At 32.3% G+C, this 15,446-nt stretch overlaps 1 protein-coding gene across 2 annotated transcripts in view; it reads left to right on the top strand.

Moving 5' to 3' along the window:
• Window positions 1-15,446, top strand: part of Vps13c (vacuolar protein sorting 13 homolog C) — a 165,394-nt gene that overhangs the window by 50,975 nt on the left and 98,973 nt on the right. For both annotated transcript variants that reach the window (XM_076850881.2, XM_076850882.2), the window contains exons 17-25: window positions 2,664-2,806; window positions 3,601-3,793; window positions 5,288-5,402; window positions 6,039-6,175; window positions 8,615-8,738; window positions 10,335-10,452; window positions 12,731-12,860; window positions 13,663-13,741; window positions 14,364-14,503. In XM_076850881.2, the coding sequence (XP_076706996.2) occupies window positions 2,664-2,806; window positions 3,601-3,793; window positions 5,288-5,402; window positions 6,039-6,175; window positions 8,615-8,738; window positions 10,335-10,452; window positions 12,731-12,860; window positions 13,663-13,741; window positions 14,364-14,503 (1,179 nt within the window). The remainder of the gene's footprint in view (window positions 1-2,663; window positions 2,807-3,600; window positions 3,794-5,287; window positions 5,403-6,038; window positions 6,176-8,614; window positions 8,739-10,334; window positions 10,453-12,730; window positions 12,861-13,662; window positions 13,742-14,363; window positions 14,504-15,446) is intronic.

Genomic DNA, 15,446 nt, shown 5'->3' with positions numbered 1-15,446 from the left:
TATTATTTTTATGGGAGTTCTTTAAATATTCAGCTCATAAGCCTTGTTGTATGTACATAAAAAGATAGTACATGCAATCATTTGTCATTTATGAGCGTGTGACTTGTCTGTTGATTTTCTTAATGATGGTTATTTATGAGAAAAAATAATTTTAAAATTTTTATATGATTGGTACTAATGTTAGATCTGTTCAACAAATATTTGCTTACTAAAAGTTAACAAAAATACTTGCCTTTGTTTTCTGTCTAGAAATTTTATGGTGGTCTGGGTTTTATATTTAGTTTTGCATTCATCTTAAATTAATTTTTGTGCTTAGAGTGGCACAGAGTGAAGGTTTATTTTTTTCCATATGCAAATTGAGTCCTTAGTTGGCCCCTTGGTTGAAAATAAATTGACTCTCTCTGTGTGGTTGTATTGTTAGACTCTTCTGTTCTGTTGTATTCATGTCTGTTCTTATACTAATGCCCCCATGTTGATTATTAAAGTTTTATATATCTTGAAGTACTACCATTAACTTAGTTTTCTTTAAGGGTATTTTGGCTGTTTAGGTTATTTGAACTTACATATTCTTTTTAGAATCATCTCATTAATGTTTTCAAAAGTACATGCTGTGGTGTTGTTAGAGATTATCTTGAATCTATAGATTATTTTATGAAGCATGAATTTCAGCAAAGGGGCTGTTATGGTCAATTTATTTCTTTCTCTTTCTATGACTGTTCATCTCTAATTATTTCCCTTCTGCCTAAAGAATGCTCATTATATTATTTACTTTAATGCTGGTCTGCTGGTAGGTAGTTTTTTTAATTTTTGTTTTTCTGTAAATATCACTATTTCCCCCTTCTTTCTTCATAGATTCATTTTTTTTGTATAGAATTCTAAGTTGTTAATGATTTGTTTACAGAGTTTGTATATATAATTTTATTGTTATTTGTCCTACATTGTTTCTCTTGTATATTCAGCTGTTAGTTTTACTGTATCACTTTGAAGATAATTTCCAACCATCTCTGCCTTTGTTTTTTCTCCCATGGGATTGGGTATTGAACCTAGGGACACTCATACCATTGAGATATATACCCTCACCTCCTTTTTTTTTTTCTTTTGAGACACTGCATTACTAAGTTATTGAGGCTGACCTTGAACTTGAAGTCCTCCTGACTTGGCTTTCTTTGTCACTGGGATTTCAGCCATGTGTCACTATACCTGGCTACTACCTTTGTTTTTTAAGGAAATCGCTTTCCTTTAGTTTTCTAGTAGTTATACTGTGATATGTTTAGGTATCTATTTGTTTTTGTTTGTATTATTTGAATTTTCTAGGCGATCTTGAAGTTTTATCAATTTGGGAAAAATTAATCACTTCAAATTTTGTTTCTGTTCCATCATTCCCTTCTCCTTCTCTTTTTGGGCCTTCTCAAAATATTTTTTTGGATCTTTTCATGATGTGTCTCATATATCTTACTCTTTCATATTTCCAAGTATTTAATTCATTCTTTGGATAGTTTTTCTAATTCTTTAGCTATTTATTACTTTTAAGCCCATTCACTGAGTTCTTAATTTGTTTTTGTATCTCTTAGTTCTTACATTTTCATTTGTTTCTTTTTTTAGTGGCTCACAATTCTTTACTAACATACTTAGGCTTGTCTTTCATCTCCTTGAACCTAATAAGTGTAGTCTATGTCTAAGCTTGGACTTCCTCTAAGTCTAAAATTTGATGACCGAAGTTCCTGTGAATTTGTTTCTATTTTCTTATTATTTTCCTGATTTTTGCTCTAATGTATCTTGAATTCTACAAGTGTAATTGTGTTTGTGTGTGTGTATGTATGTATTCTTGCATGCATACTGTTTTTACAAATCATGGATATTTACAAAGAAATATTGAAAGTACTACCTTCTTCCAGAAGAGGTGGCTTTTTTTTTACTTCAGAGAAAATTTTTGTGTTTTGGTGTATGTAGCCACCGACAAGTGGGATTAGTTCTATATTATTTTACGCATTGAGATGATTTGATGCTGGGCTACCAGTCCTGGGAGTCTGCCTACTTCTTCTTTGCTCCTATCATGTATCTTTTTAGGGTCCCATCCAAAACAAGGGGATTTTGTTAGTGCCATTGTCCCTTGGTGGGACCTGGTTTTCTGTTTTGAACCTGCCACTCTTGCTGTTAGCTTTTAGGCTGCAACCACTTAAATTTTTAAATGTGTCTAGGGGAAACACATTCCTAGATTCTAGGATCATCTCTTTGGTGTTTGTCCTACCTTCAATTTCACTCAATAGTTTTTGGGTCACATTTTTTCCCCCCAGAGTCTTGTAAATATTCATAGCTATGAGGAAGATGTTCTTTATAGTTTTTCTTGTCTTGGCTAGAGAATTGGTCTGAAATATTTAATTTGCTTTAGTGAAAGATGATGAGTTGAATATTCCTATTATACAGTGTTTTGTCATTTTTCTTAATCTCTTTTAAAACTAAGAGAAATGAATTTTTTGGATCTTTTGTAAATGTCCTGTTGAGCAGACTAATTCATGGAATTTTCTAATACTCATTTATTGTAAGTATATGATGCCAGAATCTACCATATTTCACTTTATAATTCAAAGTATTTAATTAAGAAGAAACTATTAAAGCAATAATTACTTAAACTTTAACAATTTTCATTCTTTCTTACCATTCAGTATGTTGCCCATATAATGACCCTGAAGTTGATAAGTACCTCTGTTGTAATCAGGGAAAGTAAAAATATTCCAGAAATACTAAAAATTCAGATAATTGGCCTTGGCACTCAAGTATCTCAGCGACCAGGAGCACAAGCAGTGAAGTAAGTTTTAAAAAATTTATTATTTCAAATTATGATTTAGGTCCCAAAGAAAGAGTATTATTCAGCATTAAATAAACTGATTAGTAAAAACTTTTTTCCTTTATGTAGGCCAAGATAGTCTTTTTTATATTTGTTTGTTTTATTTTGAAACTATAAAGCTAATCATTTTTTCTACATACCCTCCTTTCCTTCACAAATATTATTAATCTATAGACTCCATATTGTGAAAGCTATGCATAGGTCCAGCAAATTTCTTTTTTCAAGTTGATAAGAGAGGATATGCAAAAAAGGTCATAATTCAAGAAATATGTAGCATATTAACTCACTTTGAGAAGGTAATGTAAAATTAAATACCTTGTAGTCAATGCTACACAGGCTTAGTTGTAGAAGAGTATAACTTGACCAGGAGAAAACTTAAACTAGCTGAACAGGACACTAGGAGAAGTAGGGATGCGATGGTAGGTATTACAGGTCACTTGGAAATAGATGAGTTTGTCCTTGGGGCATGTGCTTTTATTTATATAGCAGTGAGCAGAACCTCTGCAGTACTCTTGGGTTGTCTAAAGTGAGTTTTTCATGTGAATGATATGGAGTTAATAACAATAACAACAACATCAGAAGCAACAAAAACAGATTGTATGGGTAATGAATGTCAAGCCAAGGAGATTGCATTTTAACTCTGGTAATGGGCATGAACCTGGCTTTTGAAGAAGTTTAAGGAAAACTTGTAATTTAACCCATTATATTGTAATGGATCTTATTACTTCCTCCCTCCCACCCCACATTGATTGTAGGATAGAAGCAAAATTAGAACACTGGTATATAACAGGTCTGAGACAGCAAGATAGTGTACCATCACTTGTGGCTTCAATTGGTGATACTGCATCATCTTTGCTTAAAATTGAGTTTGAAACTAATCCGGAGAATAGTCCTGCTGACCAGACCCTGATCATTCAGTCTCAGCCTGTAGAGGTCATCTATGATGCTGTAAGTACAAGGAGAAAGTAATTCTATTGAAACCGTCTTGTATTTCTGATGTATGTTTGTCTTATTTCTCCTCTTTCATATTTAACATTTTTTACATTAACATAGGTAAGTTTCCAAACAGTTTTTTCTTGTTTCAAAAGCAGTTTATTTTGATTTTTCTTATATTTTTCTACCATAAAGTTGATTTATCTCTGCTTATGTTAAGTTTAAAAAAATACTAGTATATTAGAAAGAGTTTCATGTTCATTTTACCACCTATTCCCAAATAGTTCATATTGACTTCCTACTCCAGTTCCTTTCAACTTATTCTTCCTTTGCTTTCAATGTTCAGAACCAATTCAGAGTGGCTTGGGAGTGATGAAAAAGAATTTCAGTGTTTACATGGTGAGAAGCACTGGCATCTAGGTGTCACTGAAAATGCTGGCTCAGGTTCTGAATCTGTGGCTGTGCCCTTGATTCTGCCTGTCTTCACACCAGCAAGATAAGCCTGGCTTGCTACTCATCACACCACTTACAGATTGGCCCTACCATCACTTATTTTTACTTTACAGTTTAGAGCTAGATTAACAGTGTATGTGAGAAGCAATCTATAAAGACTTTAGAACTCATTGTATTCTCTAATGTTTTAAGAAAATAAATTGTCATTAAATTCACATAAAAATACCATCTTGAACATTTTTAAGTATATGCTTCAGTACTGATACATTCAGTCACGCTGTTATACAACTGATCTCCAAAAATTTTTTCATCTTGCAAAATCTCTGATTTTTCTTTTCTTTTTTTTAATGTTTTCTTTTAATTGCAGATGGACACAATAGCTTTATTTGTTTATTTTTATGTGGTTCTGACGATGGAACCCAGGGCCTCACATGTGCAAGGCAGGCACTCTATCACTGAGCTACAGTCCCAGCTCCCTGATTTTTCTTTTTTACTTTTAATTTTACATGCCAGTAAAGGTGAAAACCTTTCCTTATTGCTCTAAACTTCAAAATTCAAACATCCAATTACAGTTTCAATAAATGGTGTTTTACCATCTAATTGGAAGCTAAAACCAGAAGTAATGTCTTTTGCCACATATGTCACTATAGAAAATATTTGGCACCTTAATGATATGTACTAATCTGTGGCCTCTCCAGAGGAAGATGTAGTATTCACCTCAGAATATCTTTAGGTTTCTCAGTTCAAAGCGACAGTTCTTTAGAATTGAGTTGAAACCTTAAAATTTATAATATAGCCGATGTGGTGGTGCACACCTATGAGCCCAGCAGTTTGAGAGGCTGAGACAGGAGGATCATGAGTTCAAAGCCAGCTTCAGCACTAGCAAGGCTCTAAGCAACTCAGTTAGACCCTGTCTCTAAATAAAATACAAAATAGGGCTGGGGATGTGACTTGGTGGTTAAGTGCCTTTGAGTTCAATCCCTATTCCTAACCCCCCCAATTTATAATATAGAAGAATTATGTATAACTTAGTTGTATTTTAAAATTCTTTTACAGAAAACCATAAATGCAGTAGTTGAATTCTTTCAGTCAAATAGGGGATTAGATCTTGAGCAGATAACATCAGCTACATTGATGAAGCTGGAAGAAATTAAAGAGAGAACAGCTACAGGTAAAGAATCTGAGTGTCTATATAAGCATCAACTAAACTTTGAAAATGTTGTCTAATCTAATGTAAACATTATATTTAAAATCATATAGGTTGTTTTCTTCTTTGATTTGTATTCAGGCTGTATTATTTAGTGGACATAGCTTAACCAAAGCCAAATATACTTTCTACACCAGATGAGAAAGAATAATATCTGGCACACATGGTTCTTGCCTGCATTACTTATAGGAACGTTGCCTCAGAATGGGCTTGAGGTGGAAATATCCCTCCATCTCACTTCTTAAGAAGTTGAATGACTAATTTTAAAGATATAGGTTTTTGTATAATGTGGCCTCTAAACTCAAGTCAGCTATTTTATCTGGTTGCTTAACCAGGGAAATAGTAAATCATTCTGTCTTTAGATAAAATTGTAGCTGTGTTGGGTTTACTGTACTTACGTGTGCTGATGTGATCATATCCTATTGAATAGATTCAGTTTTCACCTCATATGTTGAATTGAGAATCTTTGAGAAGAATTAACACTCTTCCTAATGCTTTTGAAGTTAAATTCTTAGTCTGATTGTTAATAGTATGATCACTAATACTTAACTTGAACTTCTAATCATTTTCTTTTTTTTTTTTTTTTTTGGTCTTCTCTAGGACTTACACATATTATTGAAACTCGAAAAGTCCTTGATTTAAGGATAAATCTAAAGCCTTCTTATCTAATAATTCCACAGACAGGTTTTCACCAAAAAAAGTCAGATCTTCTCATTTTAGATTTTGGTACATTTCAGGTATGTATATATGCATTTTTGTTTTTGATAAGCTTGGTAGCTTGATATCTGATAACTTGCAGTTTTTTCCCTCACAATTCACTTAAACTAAACATAGACTTACTTTTTCCAAGCCTAGCTTAGAATATTTCATATATATTAGATGGTGATTAAAACAAAACACCCCAGAATTTTCTGTAATGGTAGATGATTTGACATTGAGGACTGGACTACTTTCGTCTTTTCTGAATTGGAGACAAACAGTTTTCATGGTTTGTAAAGTTTAAGTATACAGTGTTACTGTTGCTAATATATTTCGACATTAGGAAATTGTACACTAGGAGCATAGGTTTGTTTTAACTACTGTCAGTAACTATTCTTCCCACAACCCCCTTGTTGTGTGTTAGCATCCACATATCAGAGGGAATATTTGACCTTTGATATTTTGGGATTGTCTAATTTGATTTAGTATGCTAATCTCCAGGTCTTTTCATTTACCAGCAAATATCATAAAGTCATTCTTTATGGCTGAGTAATATTCCATTGTATATATAAAGCATACTTTCTTTATCTGTTCATATGTTGATGGGCGCCTAGGTTGGTTTCATAGCTTAAGCTATTGTGAATTGTGCTTTTATAAACATTGAGGCTGTGTCACTGTAGTGACATTTAATTCATTTTAATTCCATTGGGTAAATACCGAGGACCAGGATAACTTGGTCCAGCGGTGGTTTCATTCTTAGTTTTTTTGAGGAACCTCCATACTGCTTTCCAGAGTGGTTGTACCAATTCATGTGGAAAAATAAGAGGCCCAGAGCAAAAGCAATCCTTAGTGAGAAAAGTGAAGCAGGAGTCATCACAATACATGACTTTAAATTGTACTACAGAGCTATAGTAACAAAAATAGCATGGTATTGGTACCAACCACATATGAAGACCAATGGAACAGAATAGAGGACACAGAGACAAACCCACATTAATAGTATCAAAGTAGACAAAAGTGCCAAAAACATACATTGGAGAAAAGATAGCCTCTTCAACAAATGGTGCAGGGAAAATTGGAAATCCATATGTAGTAGAATGCAATAAAACCCCTGTTTCTTACCCAGCACAAAACTAAACTCAAAGTGGATCAAAGACCTAGGTATTAGACCAGAAACCCTGCACCTACTAGAAGACAATATAGGCCTAACTCTTCATAGCGTCAGCTGAGGAACTGACTTCCTCAACAAGGCTCCTAAAGTGCAAGAATTAAAATAAAAAATCAATAAATGGTATGGTATCAAACTAAAAAGCTTCTTTACAGCAAAGGAAACAATCAAAAGCATGAAGACACAGCCTACAGAATGAGAGAAAATCTTTGCCACCCACACCTCAAATAAGGTGTTAACTTCCAGGATATACAAAGGAATCAAAAAGCTTAACAACAAAAATAAAAAACAAAAACAACAACCCAAGCAGTACATGGGCAAAGGAACTAAAATAGATAATTTTCAAAGGAAGAAATACAAATGGTCAATAAATATATGAAAACACTCATCTCTAGCAATTAGAACTCCTGTATTTTGAATTTTGAATCTTCTGGAAAAGGTGACACTTTTAAAAAGTATAGTCCTAAATTTCACTGGGAAGGAGGAAAAGAAAGTAGAAATTGGAACTGAATTCTAATGGCCTAATTGCTTTCATAGCATAGCTAGGAAAAGGAACAGAACCCTGCTATTTAGGTGAAGGATGCAAGGTGTAGGGGAGCTGAGTCCTAAGCCATACCTTCTGAGAGCCAGGAAGAAGAGTTTCCTTTTAGTCAGGTTATTTGAGGCAGACAGCTGAGTAACTGATCTAATTATTGAAAATGTGCTTGGCACCTATTATTCAAACATAGCAGATGTATGCTAAAATATTATACTCGGGCTGGGGATGTGGCTCAAATGGTAGCGCGCTCGCCTGGCATGCATGCGGCCCAGGTTCGATCCTCAGCACCACATACAGGTTCGATCCTCAGCACCACATACAAACAAAGATGTTGTGTCCGCCAAAAACTAAAAAATAAATATTAAAATATTATAGTCCTAATAAAGTACTGTGAGTAATTACCAATAAATTAAGTAAAGTCTGGATTCTTTAAGGGTAATCTTCTCATTTTAGTTAGATTTTTAAAAATTTTTTAAAATTTAAATATGACAGCAAAATGCATTATAATAATTCTTATTACACATATAGAGCACAATTTTTCATATCTCTGGTTGTATACATAGTATATTCACATCAATTCATATCTTCATACCTGTACTTTGGATAGTAATGATCATCACATTCTACCATCATTAATTACCTCATGCCCCCTCCCTTCCCCTCCAACCCCTCTGCCCTATCTAGAGTTCGTCTATTCCACCCGTAACCAAAGTGTTGATGTAAGTACTTTCCTCTTGTGAAAAATTTAAGAAATTTTTCCCTCCATTTTAGCTCAACAGTAAAGATCAAGGTTTACAGAAAACTACTAATTCATCTCTGGAAGAAATAATGGATAAAGCATATGACAAGTTTGATATTGAAATAAAGAGTGTGCAACTACTCTTTGCAAGAGCAGGTAAACCACTGCTCATCCTTTAAGGTAGCTTTAGTAGTGTATGTATATATGTATATGTTTATGAGTTCTGACAACTGTTTTCATATATAGCCTGTAGAACACCAAACAGGACTTACCAGTGCAAATCACCATCACAGTTAGAAATAGAACTTTACCTAGCAACATTTTTATCTAAGCCCATTTTTGCACTGTAGCTGTTTTATCAGCTCAGAATACAAAATGAAAGTTTCATTTGGTTCAAGTGCTTCTGTCCTAATGCTTTTGGAATGTTTCAGTGTTATTTCCTTAGTACTTTTATTATTAAGTATTTTACTGCATTAGTCTGTGCTTCATTTCAGTACTACTTTAACTTCTGCTTTATAGATACTTGAGAAATATATATCTACAATATAGTACAGGTTAAACATCCCTAATCCAAACATCCTAAATCTGAAATGCTCCAAAATATGAAACTTTTTGAGTATTAAAATGACACCACAGTGAAAAATTCTCCTGGTCTCATGTGACAGGTTATAGTCAAAATGAACATGCACTAAAAATATTGTGTAAAATTAATTTTCATCTTACCTGTTTAAGGTATATATGAAATATAAATGGATTTTGTTTTTAGGCTTGAGTCCCATCCCCACGATACCTAATTATGTATATGAAAATATTCCCACAGCCCCCAAAATTTCTAAATCCAAGGCATGTCTTCTGGTCTAAAACATTTTGATTTAGGAGTACCTAACCTGTAGCTATAGTCCTAAAACTTTAAAGATAATTATTTTTCAAAAGCTTTTGTGTTTTATATTGCTTAAGTATAGATTTTTGGTCCATTGTACTTTAGTTTCTAGAGGCAATAAGTATAAACCATCCTTGAGTATAGCCCTTTATAAGTCATTGGAGGAAGGTACAGACATAATCTCTAAAAGCAGGATTTATATTCTTGTATAAAACATAAAGAAAATGTTGGATTTTATGTATTAGGAGCCTGTTAATTCCTTTAGGTGAAGTACTTTCACAGATGATTAAAACTGCCTTTTCTCTTATACTTATCTGTGAATAATTGTTTGACTTACAAGGTATAAAAGTCCATCAATAAAGATCTGCAAAGGATCCTTAGCCACTGGGAAATCTGTTTTTCAGATCTCTTTTTTTTGAAGAATGGTGATTATTACACATGTTTTTTTGGTCAAAAAATTTAGCTTGATAAAATATTTTTGCTTTGAAATTAAATGCTAAGCTTGTATATCTATTGCACTTAGGAACCATAAACTTATTTTTTTTCACCTGTGTTTTCTCTCTTCACTGTACCCACTCACCTTGATCACCAATTGTAAATTGAGGTAATAAATGCCTGGGGTTTTTTTCCCTTTTTGTTTTGAAATGAAAGGTATTATCGTATAAATGTTCTCCAAACATCTAGGATCATTTTTATATCACAGACTGACTTCAGTCTGTATTGAAAATAAAGATTATTTAACTTGTTTGCTGAAAGATTTAAAAATTGGTGTTCATTGACTCTGATAACTCTTTTTTAGTAACTCAGAGTAGTTTTCCACAGAATATCTGATAATTTTTTAAAAATAATATTTTAAATTATTTTTTTTAAAGAGGAAAACTGGAAAAAGTGTCGATTTCAGCATCCATCAACTATGCATATATTGCAACCAATGGATATCCATGTTGAATTGGCCAAGGCAATGGTAGAGAAAGACGCTAGAATGGCCAGGTAATATATGCACTTCTTTTGTATTAGAAATCAACAAAGTGACCTATATCTCCATCAGTTACTAAGTTTTAAGGAATCAAAATATGTATCTCTGTGAGCCAGAAAAATACTGAATATTCTGTTTTGGAGCAGAAATAACATTTTGAAGAAGACATTTGTTTGAATTATATCTCATATATCTCATTTCAGAATTCTTATTTGAATGTTGTATGAAAGTTGATAATCCATGTTTTTGAATGGATTCAATTCAGGATTCAATATCCATAAAATAAAATCTTAAAAAAAAATTAGAGGCTATTTACATCCCGAAACCATATAAATTGTGAGAAATGTAGGAAAAAAAATAGAAAATGAATTTTGAATTTAAATAGATAATTGTGAAATTATGTTGCTGTTTAAAAACCAACTTTATTGTGGTATAATTCTATAAGCTGTATCATTTAAAATGTCCAATGTAATGAAGTTTTGACCTATGTATAGCTCCATGAAACTATTATCGCAGTCAACATACTGAATGTCTCTATCACCTCCAAGTCTCTCTTTCCCCACCTAACTCCTTTCTCCTAGTCCCTAGGTGACACTGTATATTTGTGTTTTCTGACACTCTACATTTGTTAGGATTTTCTAAAATTTAATATGAATAGAATCATAGAGTTTTTGGTTAGCTATTTTCAGCATGATTTATTTGAGATTCATTCATATTGTTGCATGTATCAAATAGTTCCTGATACCCTTTGTCAGGTTGATGTTAAACCAGCCTTTCCTTACCAGATAAATCTTAATTGGAAATAATGTATTAACCTTTTAAACTATTGTGGTCTTTGCTTGCAGAAATTTTGTTATGAAGTTTTATATCTATGTTGATTGGGGGGGTATTGGTTTGTGCTTTTCCTGTTTTGTTATAAGGGTAATGTTGGTTATCTTGAAGATCTATGGAATTGGTATTCTTTCTTTCTTATATGTTAGGTAGATTTAGCAATAAAGCTATCTCAGCTTGGAATTTTCTTTGGAGATAATTTTAACAACACATTCAGTTTCTTTTGTAGATACATGTCTATTCAGATTATCTGTTCCTTAGAGTGCTCTTTTGTGTATTTTAGTTGTTTTGAGCAAAGGTTTGAAGTATGTTTGCAGTGATTTTTTTTTGTATATTTCAAGAAATATATTCATCTTGGTTATTGAGTTTACTGGCATAAAGTTATTTTTGTATTTCCATATTACATTTTTAACACCTTAAGAATCTCTAAGGTGTTAAATCTGTAAGTTAAGTGATCTTCACTCTGTCATTCCTGATATTAGTAATTCATGTCTTTTCTTTATTTTTCTTAATCTGACTAGTGTTAATCAATTTTGTTGACCTGAAAGAACCCATTTTTGGTTTAAATTATTTTCTATATTTTGTTTCTATTTTTTTAATCTTCCTGATTTCTACTCTCCTGCTTATTTTTGTTTTCCTCTGCTTACTTTGAGTTACATTTGCTTTTCATTCTTAGTTTCTTAAGGTAGAAGCTAAAGTAATTAATTTGAGGCTTTTTATTTTTCCTGATATAGGCATTTAGTACTATAAATTTCTCCCTAAATACTGTTTTATTCTACCCCAATAATCCACCTAGCAATTGGGCATCTGTCAACTTGAACTGTTCACAGTTTAGTCAGGAAGCCAAACATAAACCTTAAAGAGCTCTATGAGTAGCAAATAGCTGCCAGGAAGCTATTGACACAAACAAATGTCACGCAGTTGTATTGAGTAAGGAACAGAATAGAGCAGCTGCCCAAATTTACATGACAGATAAATACAGGCTTGGTGATTTACTAGTTAAATGGATGTCCTCCTTACATTTTAGTCAGGAGACCCAAAATAAACAATTGTACAAATGATATGTCAGGTGCTTCCCACTGCCATACATATAAAAAATAAAAGTGAGAAGATAGAGAATAATGGGGTAGGTGTTCTTTGATACTGATAAGAAATCGGAGATTCTAGGAAATAAAGTATGTGTGGTGATTTTGGTTTTAAAAAGTAGACAATTGTGAAGAATTGTCATAACAATTAGTTAATGTAAAAAGTTCTAACTGCATAAGAATGGAACACTTAAATTATCTTACATACAACTTTCCATTCCCTGATAATGTTGTCTAAATGAAGCATGAGTGGAATTAGATTAAAACATGTCCAAAGCAACTTTGACTTGACAATATAGTCCCTTCTCAAATTTATCCCCTCTTCACAATACAGAGAAGCTGACTTTGAAACCTTACAGTTAATTTATATTTTTAGATTTAAAGTATCAGGAGGACTTCCTTTGATGCATGTGAGAATTTCTGACCAGAAGATGAAATATATGCTGTGTTTGATTAACAGTATACCTTTGCCACAGAAATCATCTACACAGTCTGCAGAGAGACAGGTAAGTGGTTATAATAGATATACTGAAGCTTCTCTTTTCACAGAACTACCATTCATTCATTCATTCTACTGGGGATTGAACTCACTGAGCTACATACCCAACCCTTTTTAAATTTTATTTGGAGACAGGGTCTCACTATGTTGCCCAGGTTGACCTTGAACTTTTGATCTTCTGCCACCACACCCATGCCTGATTAGAAAATTATTATTTTTAAGTATTCATGGAAAGTTAGATTTATGGAATTTGTGACTGAAAGGACAAGAAATAAAGAAATGAAAGTAAAAACTTTATCAATTTGTAAAATATTTTAAATAGAGCCAAAAATAGAAATCTTCTTTGTTAAATTGCCAATAAACTAATGATATAAAATTTTCTTATATGTAGGACTTAAAAGTTTTAGGTCACTTTAATTATAAATGATCTTTGTAGCATTTCTACTTACTTTGAAATGAAATATCAGAGAGTCCACTGATGGTGATACCATTTTGCAGGGACCTGTATAAACGTGCATTTTAGTATTGTTGTTAGCAGCAACTAAATGACACAGAATGATGAAATAGACTTGCCTACTGGAGTTATATTTAGTTTTGTCTTTGTAAATGTGGATGTTAAACTTAATAATTTATAAAATCTAACCAATTATTAGCTGATTACATGAGATGTCTTATTGGAAAGTTTGTGTATTGTGTGTATGTATCTTTTCATCTTTGCCTTCTATTACTTTTTGTTCTTTGCCTCATTTATGTATATTTAGTCTTGCTAAATCAGTAATTTTAAGAAAGCTTTTTATATTCTTTGCCAGATATCCCCAATTCCTATTATTTCAGGAGGGACCAAAGGTCTACTTGGTACTTCACTGTTGCTAGATGGAGTGGAATCAGGTAAGAAATATAAACTGTTGTCAAGCCAAGCTATAAATTGTTACCTAGAGATAACATTTTCAAAAAATAAAGGAATTCTGAAAGTATTATAGTAATTTACTGGTTCTACTAATGAATGCTGTGACTTTGGGTCACTTATTTTTTTTTAAGCTCAGCTGCCTTCATTGGATGAATGACAGTTTGTGATTGATAGTACTTAAGATTCTAAATAAGTTACTTTATTTTAGTTTTTGCTTCGTTCTCTTTGTGATACTTTTTTCTATCCTGGTCTGATTTCTTTTAATTTTGAACTAGAATGTAAGCTTTGAAAAGGCAAGATCATGTCTATCCTGGGCACTTATAAGATAGGTGATCCCAATAAATATCTTACTTCATATTGAATAAATGAACTAAGGTAAAAAGCAGAATTATTTAAGTGAAAATAGTAGTGCTATTTGACTTTTAATTTGATTGTCACATGCCAAATTAAATCACTTTATGGAACTTTTAAAATTCAGACTTTTGAGTCTGTATATGAAGTTTATGTCTAATGAATTTTACTTTTGGGAAATTCAGGTTTGAGTGTTTTGTGCAGTTTGCAGTGGACATTATGTAAGACGAAATGAATATCTTTTTCCTTTAGAGTCTGATGATGAGTATTTTGATGCTGAAGATGGAGACTCACAGATTGCTAAAAGTGTCAAAGGAACAGAATTTAAAAAAGCTGCAGAGATTCCAAATGAGGAACTCATTAATCTTCTACTCAAGTTTGAAATTAAAGAAGTACGTAGACTTTTTGTCCACAAATATATTTTTGTTGCCACTGTCTTCTTAACTATAAGCTAGACCCAGGTATCAAGTATATTAAAAATGTGCTCTGCCTTTCTTACTGCCCAGTGCATGTGCATGCTTACACTTAAACATGTTTGAAAAATGAAATACTGTTTTTAAAGAACAGTGTAAGGATGACCCATGGGAATAATCCGATCTATTCTGGATTTCCAAAGACTATTAATTAGAATTTGCATTTCTGTAGAAAATCTCTGTGACACTTATTTATTTATTTATTTGTAATTTCCACTTTTGTGCTGAATAATATTGTTTATTGTCATGGTTATAATTTGGAAAAATGTCAACAGCCTAAAATTACCAACGTGTTTTTTTATTGCCTTTAAAGTCATATAGTAAAAGAAAACCTGGAAAGATATTTACAATATAAAACTGGAGAAAAAACATTATAATACCAACATTATAAATCCATTTAAAATTATGTGTATACATTTTCTTTGGTTAATAATAGTTGTTCATGTCTGGATGGTGGGATTATAGTTTTTCATTTTTGCCTGTTTCCTTTTTCATATTCTAAATTTTGATAATAAGTTTATATTACCTTGATAACAGAAAACAAAACATAGTAGAGATGTTTCTTATTGATTGTTTAGATCCTAAAGTGAGAGCTTATCTAAAATAATGTCAGATATGAATTGTGTGTACAAATATAAGTATTATTGGTATTTGTTTTAAAGAGAGGAATGTTTTCTACCATTAGCCTTCTTTGACTTCTCTTTTTCTTTTATACTTTGATCCACAATATTAGTCAGTTCCTTGGCTCTTCCAAATGCATTCAGATTATGACTCTTCTCTTCCATTGCTACTGTACTGAGTTATCATTATCTCTTACCTGGATCATTGCAGTAGACTCTTAACTATCTCTATTTCGATCGAA

The sequence above is a fragment of the Callospermophilus lateralis genome, chromosome 3 (assembly GCF_048772815.1).
Source record: "Callospermophilus lateralis isolate mCalLat2 chromosome 3, mCalLat2.hap1, whole genome shotgun sequence".
NCBI classification, from domain to species: Eukaryota; Metazoa; Chordata; class Mammalia; order Rodentia; family Sciuridae; genus Callospermophilus; species Callospermophilus lateralis.
Note: the sequence above shows the minus strand (reverse complement) of the source record. Positions and strands in the feature narration are given on the sequence as shown.